This window comes from Nomascus leucogenys, chromosome 5 (genome assembly GCF_006542625.1).
Source record: "Nomascus leucogenys isolate Asia chromosome 5, Asia_NLE_v1, whole genome shotgun sequence".
NCBI classification, from domain to species: domain Eukaryota; kingdom Metazoa; phylum Chordata; class Mammalia; order Primates; family Hylobatidae; genus Nomascus; species Nomascus leucogenys.
The window spans coordinates 58,888,735-58,909,211 of record NC_044385.1 but is presented as its reverse complement, the minus strand read 5'-3'; the positions used below and the strand labels follow the sequence as shown (position 1 = coordinate 58,909,211).

The window sequence follows — 20,477 nt, the reverse complement described above, 5'->3', positions numbered from 1 at the left end:
ACCTAACATCATGATTAAATGCTCTAAGAATTTGAAGTTTATAATAAATAACATGTTTTCACTATATAATTTCAAAAGGTTGTCATTTTTAAAGTTTTGCAAGAAAACTAAAAAGGGAAAAAAACTAGATAAAAATCAGTCATCTTTTACTAGCAAAATAATTATAGAGTTCTTGCTGAATTATAACTGCATTAATTTCATTCATTCATTCATTCATTCATTTGGAGACGGACCACATCTCGGTTCACTGCCAACTCCGCCTCCTGAGTTCATGCTATTCTCCTGCCTCGGCCTCCGGAATAGCTGAGATTACAGGTGTGCGTCAGCATGCCTAGCTAATTTTTTTGTATTTTTAGTAGAGATGGGGTTTCACCATGTTGCCTAGGCTGGTCTTGATCTCCTGACCTCAAGTGATCCGCCCACCTTGGCCTCCCAAAGTGCTGGGACTACAAGCGTGAGCCACTGTGCTCGGCCTTGCATTAATTTTATTTTTTAAAAACTTTACAAGTTTCCTATCCAACTGAAATACCTGAAACTTGCTTACAACCATGCTATATTTTAAAACCCTATTTAACTTTCAGAGATAATATTGCCAAAGAAATAAAAACACTTAACTGTTATTATAAAATTTCTGATACTGAATAACTCAAAATAACTTGTGGTACATTACAGCTTAAAAAGCACTTTCAGGATTCTATATACATAACCACTACTTTTCCAATTTAGTTTTTCTAAGCATTACAATACTAATGTATGGAATAAGTACTCATTTTAAAAGGTTGTGTTCTAGAACTTTATTCCGTAATTTTAATTTCATTCAAAAATGTAAATTTTCTACGTAACGGTAGCAGTGATCTAAACCCCAAGTAGGAGAAACTTGGTTCTCCACTGAAATCACAACTGTTTCTGCAGAGGCTCACATCTCACAGAGTCCATCTTGACAAGACTGAGAAAACTGATTGAATGACCTTAACTTTGAAAATACAAACATTAATCAGTTACGCCAAGTAATACGAATTTTCAGTAGCTCCAGGAATTGAGATTCAACAACTCATCTGTATTAAGAGCACACTAAGGTATTTTAAGTTACATTAAAATAACTTGAACCTGCCGGGCGCAGTGGCTCACACCTGTAATCCCAGCACTTGGGAGGCTGAGGCGGGCGGATCACGAGGTCAGGAGATCGAGACCATCCTGGCTAACACGGTGAAACCCCGACTCTACTAAATATACAAAAAATTAGCCGGGCGTGGTGGCGGGCGCCTGTAGTCCCAGCTACTCCAGAGGCTCAGGCAGGAGAATGGCGTGAACCTGGGAGGTGGAGCTTGCAGTGAGCCGAGATCACGCCACTGCACCCCAGCCTGGGCTACAGAGCTAGACTCCGTCTCAAAGAAAAAAAATAAATAAATAACTTGAACCTGTTATCACTTGAGTAGATTGTAGCTGAACAGACCAATAATAGTGCAGTGTATTTTTTCCTTCACATATAAAGACCAACACACACACACACACACACACACACACCCCACAAGGTGCACAAAAGAAACTATCATTTTCCAAACAGTGTTTTTGGCCAGTATGAGCCATAACGTAAAAAACAAACAAAAAAAACCCCACAGAAACAAAAAAATGCTAACAACAACAACAAAATCCAAAACCATTTCACAATGGTCTACTTGTTACTCTTACAACAAAAACTACACAAGAAAATCAAGTTTCGTTCCTTCTTGATGACAAAACAATGGGCTACATTTTGTCTACTTTTGCATGAATCCGCTAACCTGCCTTGTGAGGCGTAGATTAAAGCCACCGGGCCCCCATCCTCCCGACTGGAGGGTCGGTGAGGCCCGGATGGGTAAGTGGAGAAAGCCGTGAAAGGGGCAGGTGCTGCCCTAACCAACCCAAACATGGCCCTCTTGGGGGTCGGCTGCAGCTCGTGGGAGGCCTGTGACGCAGTTTCCGGTGACACCAGGATCGGATGCAGCTGACCAAGCCTCACGCGCCCAGCAGCTCACCTAGCGCCCAGCAGCTCACCTGGCCCCCAGCGCTCCCTCCAGGATGCCTCCCCGCTAGATGGGCCCTTGGGCTCCTCACCGGATGCTCTGGATACCCTCCTGCCACACCTGGTGCACTGGATTTCAGCGGCACCCCAGGGCTGACTCTTCCTCCCCATCCGCTGGTAGGAAGACCGGGAAGGCCCAGTCTTCGAAGCCTCTGCCGCCATCGCTGTCTCTTTCTTCTGGAACAACCGCCGAGTGCGTGTCCCGGCGGCCCTCGCGGTAGTGGCCAATCACTGGAGGCCAGCACCTGCAGATAGCCAAACAGTGGGCCGGGAGATTAAAGCCCGCCCCCAAGCTCGCTCCCGATGCGGCTGGGGCTGTTTTCCGTTATCCTGGGAGGTACCACTCCTAGAAGGGGCGCCTTGTGGCCGTTAAGGACGGTTCGTTTTTACGTTCTACCCAAAGAGTCACCACTTTAGCGCTTTTAGTCATCACAAATTAAAATTTCGCATATTATTACTTACATTGTGAGTAACTTTATAAATAATCATTTGTATTGAAGCAATCCCCTTTCCCTATTATGTGTCAGGGCCAGAAGCCCTAAACCTGTGTGCTCCGGGCATCTAGGGCTTGGCTAATAGGAGCTGGAGTGGAGAAGCTAATCAGCAGCTATCGCTGGGGTAGATTCAGTGAACGCTTTCGAATTAAGGAGTGTTCATCATTACCAACTGCTGTTGAGCCTAATAAGATACAAGGCAGCGTGCCAAGAGTGGTTGGGGATGCTAAGAATTTATGAACTAACAGGTTTCTGCTTGAGAGGTATATAACTCCATAAAAAACCCCAGTAACTTCCGCCAAAATAACTGTTATGTGCTGGATGTGTGTTAGAGACAATAAGAATTACTGCCTTCTGGGCCCGGCGCGGTGGCTCACGCCTGTAATCCCAGCACTTTGGGAGGCCGAGGCGGGCAGATCACGAGGTCAGGAGATTGAGACCATCCTGACTAATATGGTGAAACCCTGTCTCTACTAAAAAAAAAAAAAAAAAAAAAAAAAAATTAGCCAGACGTGGCGGCAGGCGCCTGTAGTTCCAGCTACTCGGGAGGCTGAGGCAAGAGAATGGCGTGAACCCGGGAGGCGGAGCTTGCAGTGAGCCGAGATCGTACCACTGCACTCCAGCCTGGGCGACAGAGCGAGACTCCGTCTCAAAACAAAACAAAACAAAAACAAAAACAAAAAAAGAAAGAGTTGAAGCAACTTGTCCAAGCATAGTTCACAAAAAGCAATGAAGAAATGAAGTCAATATGGTCTACGGTGGTATGGAAAGTCTTCCTAGAGGATATAGGGTTTGCACTAGACCTTACAACCTAGGTAGTACTTACAGGAGTAAACAAGAACTAAGGGGTTCCAAGAATAAAGAACACATCAGCGAGGGAAGGTAGATGGAAGACACAGTGACTTCTTGATAATTTAAAGACCATTTAGCCAGAGTATGAGTTTCCTAAAAGTAAGCTTCTCTGGAGAGATATGTCAGGGAAGAATTTCGGAGAATCTCGAGTGTCGGGCTGAGGAGTTTGGACTTTATTCTTTAAGCAGTAGAGTGCATGAGACGTTTTGTGAGCAAGGAATGAAGTAATCTAGTAGAAAGGTGGCAGGTGTATTTCAAACAAAACACCTGGAGGTGGCAAGGTTGCCTTTTGCTGCTAAGAATAAAGCCTGCCCATATTCCTCGTTTTCTTTTCTCTCTACACTGTGTGTGGGTAAATAGAAACTGTGAAGTAAGCATTTGCCCATATTCCTCGTTTTCTTTTCTCTCTGCACTGTGTGTGGGTAAACAGAAACTGTGAAGTAAGTATTCTGTTGAAAGGCTCACTTCTGCTCAAAAATCTTTGTAATTTATTGTCTTCGAGAGAAAAGTACTGCTTCCCTAAATTACCCTCATTCTACTACTCACCCAATAGTTTCCACTACTAATCCGTGATGGATCTGAGTACTAATCAAGCCAATATTCTCATGTAACATGTTGACTCTTCTACAGTTTTGTATTATTCCCTATTCCCCTCATCTGGAATGCCTACTGTTCACTCTTCATCAATTCATATTCTTTTTTTTTTTTTTTTTTTTTTTTTTTTTAAGAAACGGAGTCTCGCTCTGTCGCCCAGGCCGGAGTGCAATGGCGAGATCTTGGCTCACTGCAACCTTGGTCTCCGGGTTCAAGCAATTCTCCTGTCTCAGCCTCCCCAGTAGCTGGGACTACAGGCGCACGCCACCACGCCCAGCTGATTTTTTGTATTTTAGTAGAGACTGGGTTTCACTGTGTTGCACAGGCTGGTCTCAAACTCCTGAGCTCAGGCAATCTGCCCACCTTAGGCCCCCCAAAGTGCTAGGATTACAGGCGTGAGCCACCACGTCCGGCCCATATTCTCCTTATCCTTCCTGGGTCAGTTTTAGAAGCACTTTCTCCTTTAAACCTTAATATTTCTCTCCATGCTTAATGCTACTCTAGCATGTAGCAAGCCTCTTTTTCCTCTATATCCAGTACAGTACAGCTGTACTGTAATTTGAATAATGACAATCTCATTGCATAGGTGTTCATCTTGGGCCATAATGTGGATATTTAATGTGGCTCTTGAGTTTCATCAGAGATGCCTTTGGTAATCCCAGAAATTGAATTAATCTTGGATAAATCAGGGCCAGTGAGAAATACACTGATAGATGATTATACCACATTTGTTCATTTCTTAGCACTTACCAAGAACCCTCAAATAGAGCAGCCAGAAATGTCTTCTTAACATTCAATTTAGGTTGTTTAAATCCTTTGTTTGGAACCCTTTAATGGCTTCCTATGAATTGCAACAAAACCTTAATGGCCTTGGAGGTTTGCCCTCTGCCTGCCTCTCTACCAGTGTCTTTCTAGTGCTCTAAAATCATCTCCTAAGCAGATGAGAAATGAGATAAACAGGGCTCCCTTCTTGAGTATACAATTTTTATAAATTGCATCTGACCCACAGTGAATGTCTTTTAGAAAGTTTCACCAAAACTAAAGAGAAATTCAGAGATCAAATAGTAGCAGCAGATCAGAGAAAGAATGTAGAACTATGCAGTCACAGAGCTAACCTGCAAGCTGCCCTTAGCCCTATGCACCTGAAATCAAATCCATGGTCAAAGTTAGGTTTTTTTGTTGTTGTTAAGCATATAACATATTTATTCCCAACATAAGAGTGAGATTAATAGAATAACACCAAGCCAAAATATTAATATTCTAAGACCAAATTATTGAACAGAAACATATAACATATTTATTCCCAACATAAGAGTGGGATTAATAGAATAACACCAAGCCAAAATTTTAATATTCTAAAACCAAATTAATCTATTGAATAGACGTATTTCAACATTTAACTAAGTTAACCCATTCAGTTACCTTCTGAAAAATATACACAACAAAGAATTTATACTGTTTCCCATAATGGCTGTACTAATTTACATTCCCACTAACTGTATAAGGGTTCGCTTTTCTCCATATCCTTGCCAACACTTGTTATCTTTTGTCTTTTTTTAAATAATCTCCATTCTAATACCTTCTGTAATATCTCGTTGTGGTTTTAATTTGCATTTCCCTGATGATTAGTGACATTGAGCATGCTTTCATATACCTATTAGCCATTTGTATGTCATCTTTTGAGAAATGTCTATTTAGGTCCTTTGCTCACTTTTTATTTGTTTTCTTCCTACTGAGTTATGTTCCTTATGTATTTTGGATATTAGCCCCTTACCAGATGTATAGTTTGCAAATATTTTCTCCCATTCCATAGGCTCTTTACTCTGCTGTTTCCTTTGCTATGCAGAGTTTTCTATTAATAGTTTGATGTACTCCTGTTTGTCTATTTTTGCTTTTGTTGCCTGTGCTTTTGTTGTCATATCCAAAAAAATCATTGTCCAGACCAGTGATGTAGCGCTTTCCCCCTATTTTCTTCTAGCAGTTTTACAGTTTCAGGTCTTTTAAATCTTTAATCTATTTTGAGTTGAGTTTTGTATATAATGTGAGATAATGATCTAATTTCATTCTTCTGCATGTGGATATCTAGTTTTCCTAGCATTGGAATGACTTTTAAAAGGTATTCATTCTCTGTTAACATTTCTTTCTGGAAAACTTGTATTACTTGTATTTATATTCACATTCTTTCAAGTTTATTTTCCCCGTTGGATAATGTGACTAGGCCCTTTTTATCATAATCATTTTTCTCAGATATCCAGTTAACATACATTTTGTTTTACTCTTTAAGATTCTCAATCACTACATCTTGTGTATGTGTGTATGCATCTCTGTGTAAAACTAAGACTATGTATATATTTTTTGAGATGGAGTCTTGCTCTGCCGCCCAGGCTGGAGTACAGTGGTGTGATCTCAGCTCGCTGCAACCTCTGCCTCCTGGGTTCAAACAATTCTCCTGCCTCAGCCTCCCAAATAGCTGGGATTGCAGGCGCGCTCCCCACGCCTGGCTAATTTTTTGTATTTTTAGTAGAGAAGGGGTTTCACCATGTTGGCCAGGCTGGTCTCGAACTCCTGACCTCAGGTTATCCACCCGCCTCAGCCTCCCAAAGTGCTAGGATTACAGATGTGAGCCACTGCGCCTGGCTGAGACCACATTTATTCTTATAGAAACCAATCTTGGGTCTGAGACACAATGACTTTACAGTCTCCTAAAGTTTTGTTATTGTTTTCTTTTTAACTTGGTGGTAGGAAATTCTTCTCTCTCCCTCTCTCATTCCTTCACCCCCTTCCTTTTTTTCTTTCTTTGCTTAAATTACCTTTTTGGTAGGCTTCTGAGATTTCTGCCCACTCTGCAATCATTTTTGACTAGAGATAGTCCTATGATACATCTTTTTGAGAAAGTTTACCCTGCTGTTTAAATTTCTAGAGATGACAACTACACTATCTTGTGATAGCTTTAGAAACTCTTGCTTCCTTCACCCTTATTTTGACCATTTCTTGATTCCTCTGTTTAACTAATTTTTGAATGTGCATATTGGAGGCATAATACCTTGAGGGTTCTGAAAATAAATTATGTATGTGGTTAGCAATTTATTTTGGTCCAGAAGGAACTACTACAGTTACTACGTCTTGGTTCCATTTGCTACATTAACATATTTTATGTCCCAAAGGAATTTTTAAATTGTGTTTGTGAGTTATGCTACCAACAATGTAATATTAGCTTTTCTCCCAGCTTAGTTTTCCCCATGAGAAGTATTCACTCAGAAGTTACAATCTTGACCTCTTCTGTCTCCATAACTCCAGAGATATATGTCATGTGTCCTCACATTCATGGGCAATCCAGATCTCTTTTCATTCCAGAGCTACTCAGCTACTCAATTCTAATTTAGAATGTGTTTTTTTCGTGTCTTTGTTTTTTGGAGACAGAGTCTTGCTCTGTTGCCAGGCTGGAGTGCAGTGGCGCGATCTCGGTTCACTGCAACCTCTGCTGCCCAGATTCAAGTGATTCCCCTGGCTCAGCTTCCCGAGTAAGTAGCTGGGACTACAGGCGCACACGACCACGCCCGGCTAATTTTTTGTATTTTAGTAGAGACGGGGTTTCACGATGTTGGCCAGGATGGTCTTGGATCTCCTGACCTCGTGATCCGCCCACCTCAGCCTCCCGAAGTGCTGGGATTAAGGCATGAGCCACCGCGCCCAGCCGAATGTAAGTTGTTTTTGATAGTGGACATCTATCAACTCTGACTTCTATTTCTTTTTTATTTTGCCTAGTCATGGTAAAGATGCTTACTCCAAAAATCAACCTTTTCTTCTTTGGCTCACAGAACTCAGAGATACAATATACAAATACCATATGCAATGGTACTAAAATTTAATGGTTAATCCCTGGTAGCTCACTTAAAAAGGGCTATCACTTCTTCAGCCTTTGTGCTTTTATTGGGTGAGATTCAGGTTATTAAGTGCTCTGAGACAAACTGATCTCCTTCTGTATCAGCTCCCAATTAGAACCTTCTTCTTACACCAGTCATAGATGTCATATCTATGGTGTATCTATTTTTAAAATATATGTTTTCCAGATATCCTCATCACTATTACAGAAGTTATTAGTCATGATGTCTATCATCATAAAAAGGGTTTATATTATGGCATGATAACGCATGGAACAATTGATTATAAAATAAATATAGTAAAAATTTGAGGTGGGTGGTCAGAGACCAGGGGAATCAATAAAGAATAAAGGGCAGACGGAAAGGGGCAAAGAATGGGGAATGAAATGATCTTCCTGGAAAGTTTTATCAATCCGTTTCACACTGCTATAAAGAAATACCTGAAACTGGGTAATTTACAAATAAAAGAGGTTTAATTGGCTCATGGTTCTGCAGGCTTCACAGAAAGCATAGTGGCATCTTCCGGGGAGGCCTCAGGCAACTTACCATCATGGTGGAAAATAAGGGGAAGCTGGTGTGTCTTACATGGTGGGAGCAGAAGGAAGATCTCATGAGAACACTATCAGGAGACAGCACCAAAGGGGTGGTGCTAAACCATTCATGGAGGATCCACCCCCATGATCCAATCACCTGCACCAGACCCCACCTCCAACATTGGGGATTACAATTTGACATGAGATTTGGGTGGGGGCACCAATCAAAACCATATAAAAAGTGAAACATCAGAGCAGGAAGGGATGTTTTGTGTTCACAGAACTGCCCAAGTGGAGAAGAGGAAATACAGAAAGCATTATGTCATTCAAAATTTTGTATATTTTGAAAACATTTATAGAAATACTGAATATATAACAAAATATCCCCTAAAATATTTCTGCTCACAGATTTTTCCAACTATTATATGTTCTTTATACTTAAGAATATTGTCGGCCGGGCACAGTGGTTCACACCTGTAATCTCAGCACTTCGGGAAGCCGAGGCCGGCGGATTGCCTGAGATCAGGAGTTTGAGACCAGCCTGGCTAACATGGTGAAACCCCATCTCCATTAAAAATACAAAAATTAGCCGGGCATGGCAGCACACACCTGTAGTCCCACCTACTCAGGAGGCTGAGGCAGGAGACTCACTTCAATCCGGGAGGTGGAGGTTGCAGTGAGCCAAGAACATGCCACTGCACTCCAGCCTGGGTGACAGAGTGAAACTCCGTCTCAAGAAAAAAAAAAAAAAGAATATTGTCCTGGCAGAGTCCTGAATATGACTGTATGCTTATCAAGTACAGTAGAATTTCAGCATGGGATTTGTAGTTAGGAAGAATAAAGTGCAGATGGGGAGGGATGAAAGGTGTGAATCAAGGACCATTCTGTATTTCTTTTACTTCCTTTTTTCCTAGAATCTAACACAGAAGATATAAATTCACCTTTTCATTGTGGAACGAGGCTTTCATCTTGTTCTGGAACATGGCAGCAATCATTTTCCAGTTAGATCTAAATGATTGAATTGCAAGGTGAACTGTCTTGGTGGCTAATTCATCTTCCCTCACCTCCAGCACCCTCTTTTCTCAAGATCAAGCCATGTTCTTTTGTAAGGAACTGTATCTACTATCAAGTGGCCTAGAAATTAAGAGATCCAGTGTGTCTTCCAAGTCCTTGTTTCTATTTGGTATCATGATGTCTTTCACTGCTACCTCACTGATCTGTTTTCCAAGGCTATACAAAGGAGGACTGCTAAAATGAAGGGAATGGCAGAACAATGTTACATATGGGTGAAGGCTTCGGTCGATTTTAAGTTATTCAGGAAATAGTTTTCTAGCTAATGGGTTGTCAAATTATTTACATCAGAACCTTTTATCTGGTTGATAGCTTTTAGGTGAGCTCTGTACTGACTAGCAATGGAAAGGGAACGGATGCCACAAGGACCTGCTTTAAAACCAACACCAACCTCCAGAAGTGGATCTGAGTGGTTTGATTTATGCCCAGGACATACCCAAGCCTGGAGAAAGTAAGTTCAAAGGAGGACAAAAATGTATGTAAACTAAGTAATAAAGAAAAAAAAACCCAACAGAATTCAAGCTATACATTTTCTGGATTCACTATGACTTCCGCAGACACAGAAAACAAAACGAGGAAGAATTATGATCAATTTATTTGATCAGCTCAAGAAACTATATTTTTTCATGTAGTCAAATTTTAATATTTATTTTAGCAGACAATATGTGAGTAATTTCTTCTACTAATCATTTCTGCCATTTATAAAGTTTATGCTTAATATTTGATGTTTTATATATTCATATATTACTTTTTGGCACTTACTGAAAATGTCACCAGTTAGCTAATAATGTCTGCCAGAAAATCTTCCATATTTTATGACATTATTTTATAAAAGGTAAAATAGGTATTTACATGTGACTTTACCAATCAAAAGCATTATATCAAATGGGTAGATTCAGGAAATGAGTTAAGCTACTAAAGAGAGAAGACACTTATTTAATGCCAGTAATTAATTCAATATACAGAAAATGACTAAATTCCACAACTATTTACAACATTAAAATAATGTAAATTGTTACTTGTAAGTAATAGCAAAACATGTCGAATAATGGTGATTTCAAATGTGTTTGCTTTACATACTATTTTAACTAGGAATGACTTTACCTATAACTAAAATATGACTTCTGAAGGTGAAACAACATAATTATCTAAACCTATATAGCAATACTATAAAGCAATATTAGATCCATGAATAAAGTAATTTGGCTCCTTGTGGGCATTTTTTTTTATGACCTGTAGGAATACCTTATAAAGTAACCCAGAAAGAAAAATGTGATTTAATTCAATTGCATTTGACAATTAATAGAACACCTTGTCCAAAGTCTAGGCAGATAATTTCAGAGACAAAACTTTTCATAAAACCAAACCTAATCCTTTGCAAAAACTTTCAGAAATAAAAAGCAAGTATTTTCCAAAACTCTATCAGTGTGAATTTAACATAAAAGAGCTTAACTAGGTTTCAAGATACAGAGCCAGAAGGATCACTGATGTAATCCAGTATGGAATTTATTACATACTTATATGTTCTTGATTAATCTATTTAAGGGTTTTCCCATATACATATTATAAAATATTGAACAATTCATATGTTCCAATCAGTGTGAATAAGCTACCAATTTTGAAAAATTTGTAATCATGGTGAGACAAACTCTTAACTACTGCTAGTGGCAATACCTATTGGTGTAATCCTTTTTGAGAGTAAGCTGACAAAACATTTAAAAAGACAGCCATGTTCATTCCCACTAATTCAGTAATTTCAGCTTTGAGAATACTTCCACAGGAAATGATCAAAAGCCAAACAAACAAAAATGAAAACTATAACTGTTTATTGTTAATAAAACAGAAAATAGGAAGTAATTTAAATCCGTACCAATCTGTAACTGGCTTAGGAGATCACAGTATATCAATTTAAGAAGCACAGCAGTCAAGTGGAAAAGGACAAATATAGATATTATATATCTATATAGGAAAATGTATGTGATATATAACTGAAAACAGCATAATACTGAATTATATGTAGTTTTCAGCATATGCAAAAACTAGAATGTAATTATGTAATGATATAAATTATATATGGGAAAAAAAGATTCAATAATGCAATCTTTTTTTTTTTTTTTTTAAGACAGGGTCTCACTCTGTCACCCAGTTTGGAGTGCGGTGCTGCCATCATGGCTTACTGTTGCCTGGACCTCCAGGGCTCAAGCTATTCTCCTGCCTCAGCCTCCCAAGTAGCTGAGGCTATAGGCACAGGCCACCACACCTGGCTAATTTTATTTTATTTTATTTCTGCAGAGATGGTGGCTCACCATGTTGTCCAGGCTAGTCTCAAACCCTGGTCTCAAGCGATCTGCCCAGCCTCGGCCTCCCAAAGTGCTGGGACTACAGGTATGAGCCACCATGCCTGGCAGCAATCTTTATTGAATAATACAGTTGTGGGTAGGAACAGGGAGGACTGTTTTTACTCCAAGAATCATATAACGTCGTGGTGGGAGATGCATACTTGTCTCCTCAGACGTCTTCTGATTGCATACCACCTTTGTGCAAAGCAGAAGGTCCTGAAAGAAAATGAAACAGAAGCACAGAGAGATGCAGAGGCAAGAAACAGAGAGGTGCTGCTTGCCTTTCTAAAGGTGTTCTGATTCTTTACTTGTGATACCTGGTCTGCATGTCTACTCCTGGGGTCTGTGAAAAAAACAAAAGCAAAAACAATACTCCTATGTCCTTATTGTAAATTCCTTTAGTTTGTCTTAGACCAGTTTGAACTGGATTAAACCAAGAACCAAAACTAAGACAGTTTTTTCTTTTTATTTTATTTTATTTTATTTTTGAGACAGTCTCGTTCTGTCGCCCAGGCTGGAGTGCAATGGTGAGATCTTGGCTCACTGCAACCTCCACCCCCTGGGTTCAAGTGATTCTCCTGCCTCAGCCTCCCCAGTACCTGAGATTACAGACATCCGCCACCACGCCCAGCTAATTTTTGTATTTTTAGTAGAGACGGGGTTTCACCAGATTGACCAGGCTGGTCTCAAACTCCTGACCTCAGGTGAGCCACCCGCCTCGGGCTCCCAAAGTGCTGGGATTATAGGCGTGAGCCACCACGCCCGGCCAGTTTTCATATTTCTATCAATCTTTAACTTGCATTTTTTAAAAGAATCTGTACTCCACTGTACTCCAGCATGTGCGACAGAGGAAGACTCCATCTCAAAAAAAAAAAAAAAAAAACATTTTTAATGGGGACAAGATCCTCTATATTGATTTCACTATCTACTAAAGAGCCACAGTGACCTAAGAAATTCCATGTACAACACAATCCACAATCTTTTGCTCCACAAATGACCCTTCTACTCTAGCTTAATTGGTCTTATTACCCACAGATATTCTCAGACCCATCTCAGGCCTAGAATTGCCTCCATCTCCTCTCTCTTCCTCAACTCCTTGCCTTTCTTCCAGGCAAGCACAGTTCGTGGACTGAGTCAGTCCCAACGTCCCTAGCCATCAGGTAGGGTTTCCCCCTGCCTCCCCAAGCACTAACTGGCTCTCCTGCCCTTTGAGCACCAAATTATTCAGCACTGAAGTGTCTCTTTTAATACAGGTCACGTATGATGCTAGATTGTTTATTAAGTACCAGGAGGCCACGTGTTTCCAGAGCCAAACACAGCATCCCACACTTAGGTTCTCAATAAATAGAAGAACTTTTAGTTCATTTCTTCAGTTACATCCCCTATTCTTTTTTTTTTTTTTTTTTTTTTTTTTTGAGACAGAGTCTCACTCTGTCGCCCAGGCTGGAGTGCAGTGGCGCGATCTGGGCTCACTGCAAGCTCCGCCTCCCGGGTTCACGCCATTCTCCTGCCTCAGCCTCTCCGAGTAGCTGGGACTACAGGTGCCCGCCACCACGCCCGGCTAATTTTTTGTATTTTTAGTAGAGACGGGGTTTCACCGTGGTCTCGATCTCCTGACCTCGTGATCCGCCTGCCTCGGCCTCCCAAAGTGCTGGGATTACAAGCGTGAGCCACCGCGCCCGGCCACATCCCCTATTCTTCTTCACGTGAAAATTTAAAAAGGGATCACAAATATTAGTCATCTGATTTATGATGCTTCAGAAGTTCTATTTTGCCAGAATCTTCTTTTTTTTCTTTTTTTTTTTTTTTGAGACGGAGTCTCGCTCTGTCGCCCAGGCTCGAGTGCAGTGGCGCGATCTCGGCTCACTGCAAGCTCCGCCTCCCGGGTTCACGCCATTCTCCTGCCTCAGCCTCTCCAAGTAGCTGGGACTACAGGCACCTGCCACCACGCCCAGCTAATTTTTTTGTATTTTTAGTAGAGACGGGGTTTCACCATGGTCTCGATCTCCTGACCTCGTGATCCGCCCGCCTCGGCCTCCCAAAGTGCTGGGATTACAAGCATGAGCCACAGCGCCCGGCCCAGAATCTTCTTTTTTAGCATCAACATTGTAATTATCTTTTCAATTAGATTAGAAAGTCTGATTGGAGGGCCCCTTATATCATCAGCCACATCCCCTATCCCTGACACTCATTAAAGAAAGAAATGTCCCTTTCAGATTTGACCTGCATGCACAGAACTTCTTGCCCAAGGAGAAGAACATATCTGGGTAGTGTCCTGGGCGAGGGGGAGTAGCATGAGATGATGGGGGCTAATGAGGGAGGGTGGGAGGACTGAAGCCAGATCAAGTAGGGCCAGGCAGGCCACGCCAAAGATTCTGGAAATGGGAAATGGCTAAAGGTCTAAGCAGGGAACTAACAATCCAACTTACATTTAAGACTACTCTGGCTGTCATCTGGAGCAGGGGTCCCTCATCCCTGGACCAATATCGTCCCTGGCCTGTTAAGAACTTGGCGGCACAGCAGGAGCGAGCATTACCACCTGAGCTCCACCTCCTGTAGGATCAGCGGCTTCCATCCACAGTGCAGGATGAGGCAGCCACAGCCTCGGCGGGCCATCTGTGTTCCTCCAACTGACATCCTTTAATTATCTTGATGGCCAAAGAACATTCCTTTGTGTATATATATTAGAGTTTCTTGATCCCTTCATCTGTGGATGGGCAGGAGATAAAGCTTTTTGGAGTCCACATGCCTGAGATCATGCAGCGTGGGACTTGCTCCACCAGGCTCATTTTCTTGGAGCTAATGTCCTCTGGGTTTCTCCATGTGGCTGTGGATGACAGGATTTCCCAAAGCTTTATGGCTGAAGCATATTCTGTGTGTATCTGTATGGCAGTTTCTCTATCCCTTCAGCTGTGGATGGACAGGGCTGCTGTACATGTGGCCTGTGCCAATGGCCATGTGGAAGTGGGGACTCTCCTGGTGAACTGAAAATGCCACATTGACATTGGTGATAACCAAAATGGGATGCCTTTGAGGAGGTTGTACATTGCCAGGAAGAGATTTGTGGCATTGTTCTGCTGGAAGGTGAATGTCTACAGCAACTCTGCTCTCCACTATGCTGTCCTATAATGAGAGTACATTCTTGGTAGAAAAACTACTTTCCCGTGATACGGATATTGAAGTGCTGAACAATGATGGAAACACACCACTTTTACTTGCCGCAGTTTGCAAAAGACAGCAAATGCTGGAATTTTTAGTGAAGAAACAGGCAAATGTACATGCTGTTGATAGGTTGAGAGGAATAGCCTTCACGCCTGCTGTACATTATGGCTCGTTAGGTATAGTCGGCATTCTTCAACAAAATATTACTGTCTTTATTCAAGATATGTATGGACAGACAGCAAACAATTATGCTATTTCTGGTGTTTTGACTAGCATTCAACAACAAATTTTGCAACATAAAAAAAAAGATACTTGAAAATGGTCTTCAAAATGACAATCCAGAACCATCAAAGAATGCAAGTTTGAAAAAAGGAGGAGCAAGTGCAGAAGATTCAGGGAGTTCTGACGAATCTGCATTCAGTATTTTCAAAGAACTGTGTGTTGATTCATGTCGTAAACTAGATGATGAAGACTTGACTTTTACTACCAAGCAGTATATCCCTGAGACTGCTTCAGAGTCTTTACTTGAACCTTCATATAAAAAAGAAAAAAAATATGGTAAAAGGAGAAGGGCCTCCTGTAAAACATCTTTCCTTGAAGCCTACCACTGAAATGGAAGAGTCTGTTGTGAAGAATGCAGTAAAAAGAAAGGATGTATAAACATCCAGAGCAGAGCAAGACTTAGAAGTGACTTCAGAGGAAGAACAAGAAAGGCCTGAGAAAAGTTAAAATAAATAACCACAGGTTGAAGGAGGAAGAAGCACAAAAGTAAAAAAATATATATACAAGTATCAGAAAACCTATATAATAGTACATCTGCTGACGATGATGATGGATCAATGCAACAAAATCAAGGTGCAAAAACTTACCATCAGCAATTTCCCAGGAAGGAGAAGGACGAGTATGATAGGCCTGCAAAGAAAGCGTCAAAAGAAAAAGGTCAAAAAGCGAACACATTTTAAGGATGGCCTTGATGACTTAATTTGGCCATCTGAACAATACAAAATTCTCTGAGAGAACTTCTTGTCTCATGGAGTTTACTTTTTAGGGTATTGAATTTAATTCCAGCTTTAGAAAGTTGTTCAGTAACTCATTGTTATCTTTTACCTCAAAAAAAAAAAAAAAAAAAAAAAGTGTGCCAAAGGACCTAAGCCAAACACAGCATCAGATAAAGGAAAGTGAGACTATGTAGAGGAGCGGATATCTCAACTACAACATGAAAATCTGTAGCTTGAACAGCAACTAGATGGTGCTCATAAGAAAGAGGATAATGAACAAATAGTAATTAATATCCAAGGCTGCTGTTTCGAGAGTGAAAAAAGTCTGCTAGAAGAGAAAAATAAAGAATTAATCAATGAATGCAATCATTTAAAAGACTGTTTCGGTATAAAAACCAGAAATCAGAAGGAGAAGTAAGTATCAAGAAAAATAAATATTTTCAAGCTTCTGGAGAGAAAATTTAAATATTTGGTTATGGCTACATGTTGAACCTAGTTGAATATAAAAATAAGTAGATGAAAAAGATGTTTACCATACTGTATAATTCCATTTATATGAAACATCTGGAATAGACAAATGTATAGAGACAGAAAGTAGATTAATGTTTGCATAGGGCTGGGGCTGGAAATGTGTAGTGACTGCTAATGGGCATGAGGCATCTTCTTGGAGTGATGAAAATGTTCTAAAGTTGGACTGTAGTGATGGTTGCATGACTCAGCAAATTTACTAATAATCTTTGAACTGTATGTTAAAACAGATAAATTCTATAGTATATAAATCATGTTTTAACAAAGCTGTTTTAATAAAAAACCAAAAGCCAAAACTAAACAAACAAAAAGGAATGTTAAAGAAATCTCTGACAGGCCACAGTGTGCCATCAAAATTATGTGACATGAATTATAAATTATATATTTTTAATTTTATTTTTTTCTGAACTAGAGATAATCTAAAGAAAAAAATTTAATGAGAATTTTCACACCAGAGCAAACCCAGAAATGATAAGCCAATGAAAATGAGCTTAAGGCAGAGTCCCTTATGAAAAACAGAGCAACTGGCCATGCGTGGTGACTCACGCCTGTAATCCCAGCACTTCGGGAGGCCACGGCAGGTGGATCACTCGAGGTCAGGAGTTTGAGACCAGCCTGACCAACATGGCGAAACCCCGTCTCTACTAAAAATACAAAAAAATTAGCTGGGCGTGGCGTCGCATGGCTGTAGTCCTAGCTACTCGGGAGCCTGAGGCACAAGAATCGTTTGAACCTGTACAGCAGAGGTTGCAGTGAGCCAACATCGCACACTGCACTTCAGCCTGGGCGAAAGAGAGAGACTCCATCTCAATAAAAAACAAAACAAAACAAAACAAAACAAAAAAGAGCAATTAATAACAAACTGGAGGTCCAGCATTTCCTCTCATCCTTTTGTCTGGCCATTAGCTTTTGGGTTCTCAATAATGGAAGTTTTCTCTGAGTTCAGTTTCTCTGGGTCCAACTCAATGATCTCATATTCCTTTTGAAATGAGGCATATAGTCAAAAGCTCATTGCATGGGTTAGACATTGTTTTTTAACTGCAGAGAGAAAAAGAATAAGGGAAATTGATTCTAAAATCTTAAGCAATTGTTTTACTCAGAAAGTTCTAGGCCAGCTGGGTGTGGTGTTGCACACCTGTAGTCCCAGCTACTTTGGGAGGCTGAGGCAGGAGAATTGCTTGAACCCGGGAGGGGAGGTTGCAGTGAGCTGAGATCGCACCACAGCACTCCAGCCTGGACAACAGAGTGAGACTCTGTCTCAAAAGAAAGAAAGAAAAAGAAAAAAGAAAGTTCTAATGTTTGAACTGTGCTGCTGCACTCTTTTCATCTTTCTGCAAGTCAGCTGGAATCCTGTATATTGCTGAGAATATCAAATCAAAATTGAGTAACAATAGGTTCAGTAATTTTTAAAAATTCCCTCAAATCAAATGTTGTGCAAAAATAGATGAACTTACGGGAAATAATTTTAAGGTGAGCAAGGTACATTTCTCTTCCAGTACATTTTAATTTTAAAAGGAATCTTGGCTGGGCGCAGTGACTCACGCCTGTAATCCCAACACTTTGGGAGGCCGAGGTGGGTGGATCATTTGAGGTCAGGAGTTCACCACCAGCCTGGCCAACATGGTGAAACCCTGTTTCTACTAAAAAAGTACAAAAAAATTAGCCGGGCATGGTGGCACATGCCTGTAATCCCAGCTACTCAGGAGGCTGAGGTAGGAGAATCGGTTGGACCCGGGAGGTGGAGGTTGCAGTGAGCCAAGATCACGCCATTCGTTGCACTCCAGCCTGGGCGACAGAGTGAGACTCTGTCTCAAAAACAAACAAACAAAAAAACCTTTTAGTTCTTATTACACTTATGAGGAACAAACCCTTGGCACAGATTGTTGCAAAACACTTAACCCTGGATATGTTTTATCCTGTATCTCCACATAGACATTTCAGTCTCACTGCAAGTCACCTTACCATTTTACTCATTACAAAACAAAATGAAAACACAAAAGAATGCAAATTAAATCTGCAAAATAAGAGATTACCAAAATAATTAAGTTACATGTGAAAAGGTTACACTAAATCCTTTTTGTTGTTTTTGTCTTGAACATTCACTATTGAACTTGAACAAGCTTCTGCCACCACCGGCAGTTACAGCTAACACACTTGTAGATTTTCTATTCAAACCCATTTCTAAGTCACAGGCTATCTGGGCTATGAGCCGCATGTGCCCCAGGTGTAAATGAAATGAAGTCTTAATTACTGCCACTTTTGATCAGTATCTAATTCGACCTTCTACCCTCATTAGCAGAGGGCTGTGGCTCCACTTGGTTGTGGAGAGGTTTCCCAAAGCCACAGGGTGTTACGATAACTCAATTAGGGGTGTATAATTCAAGGACAGAGGTGCTTTCTTCCAGGACCCTGACCCTCGCTTCCTGCCTGGAATCCGGAGCTGCGTGGTTCGCGGGCTGGAAAGAAAATGTTAAAGCTCGGATCAGTGCGGATGCGAGAGGCAGGAGATGTCAGGTCCAGCCCGGAGCAGGAGGGAAGCCCAGCAGCCCCGCCCCGGCAGCAGGGCCAGGCCCGACTGTGGTTCCGACGCCGGTACCCGCCCGAAGCTTCCCTCTTCTCACCTGAACCAGGCGGGGTAGGGCCCCAGCACTGGGGCCTCGGTTTCCGTACCAGGAACCGCTTTAGCCAGCCTGGGGCTGCCTTTAGAGCCGCTGCGGCTTCCACCTTCTCTCCCGAGGTTTGTGCGCCCTGGCTGGAAATGCTGTGTTGGGCCGCCAGGCCGGCCGTTTGCGCGCAAACCGAAACTCAGCTAAGGGCTGTTCCATGGTGCGCGCCTCGCACCTGCTTGCCCAGAAGGGAGCGCGCCCGTTTGCGGCAGGGCCCGTGCCCCGCCGTACGCCGGTGTGGCTAAGACCCCTGCTGCGCGTGCGCGCGGGTGTGAGCCGCGTCCGCGGAGTTTGTGACGTCCGGGAGACCGCATGTACCTTCAGCCGTCCTCCCTTCACACACACGTCGACACAGTGTCACCTCCTCAAGCCATAGGGTGCCAAGTCTAAAGCACAGGGCCGCGCCATGCCCCTCTCCCAAGGGCCGCTCTGCCTTGCTCCATCTCACTTCAGGGCCCCAGTCCCCACTGATCCAGGCCTGCCTGCGGGAGCTCTGTTGTTGGCACCAGTGAAGAGCAGCACCGTGAGAGGATGGTTCCAGGGCATGGGAGAGGCCCCTGATCTCTAGGATGTTCTGGTGTCCAAAGGAAGACAGGACGCGAAGATAACAGATTGTCTAAGCAACTGTGTTCTCTGGAAACAGGATCAGAATTGGTCAAAGCACACCCCAGCTGGCATACCGAAAATTAGTTCAAAACCGTATTAGATAAGCTGTGCGTTCCTTCAATGCGTTTACCGCAGCATAAACGCGCACTGCGAGCTGGTGAGACCCAGCAAGAGGCGCAGACTGCGCTGAAGGGGGGCGGGAGCGGCGCCGCGGGCGCGGGCGCGGTCCCAGCAGTAGAGCCTTGGGGAGAGGTCGCCGGCCTGCGCGGCTCCCTGCTGGGGAAAAACTCCGGTCTCCTCAGCTCGCCCAGAGCCCAGGGCTGGCGGATGGAGCCCCCTCCATAGCCGCCGCACGACCCCCACAGCTTCCCCGCCGCGCTCCGCCGCCGCCAGTGCCCCCACGCCTGTACCCTCCCCGGCGCGAAAGCCAACGGCACCCATTGGTCGCCTGCGGGCTGCGAGGGCGGCTTTCACCGCTGCGCGGCGCATCCGGCCTTGGGACAAGGCCTCTCTCGGCGAGGAATCTAAAGAGGTCTAGTGTTGGGACAGGGGGACAGGTAGGAGGGGCGCCCAGGGGCTCAGGTCTCCTGTCCCCGCCTCCCCGCTCTCCCTACGCGCAGGCAGGCCCGCGGGTGGAGCGCAGCTCTCTGGGAGAGCACGAGGGCCTTCGCCTGGCTTTCCAAATTCAGGA

The 20,477-nt window shown here is 42.6% G+C and overlaps 1 protein-coding gene across 10 annotated transcripts in view; it reads right to left on the bottom strand.

Moving 5' to 3' along the window:
- The window catches only part of RNF17 (ring finger protein 17), a 139,293-nt gene extending 119,132 nt beyond the window's left edge, over positions 1-20,161 (bottom strand). For 8 of the 10 annotated variants that reach the window (XR_004030130.1, XR_004030131.1, XM_030813220.1 and 5 more), the window contains exons 1-4: positions 19,136-20,161; positions 15,858-15,900; positions 14,256-15,519; positions 2,095-2,307 (exon numbers count right to left, since the gene is read on the bottom strand). Coding sequence is in view for 8 of the 10 variants with exons in the window: in XM_030813220.1 (XP_030669080.1) it covers positions 2,095-2,224 (130 nt within the window). In the remaining 2 variants the exon portion in view is untranslated. Of the gene's footprint in view, positions 1-2,094; positions 2,308-14,255; positions 15,704-15,857; positions 15,939-19,135 lie in introns of those variants that run through there. The other 2 variants (XM_030813222.1, XM_030813221.1) reach the window with 2 other exon arrangements.
- Between the last annotated feature and the right edge of the window lie 316 nt (positions 20,162-20,477).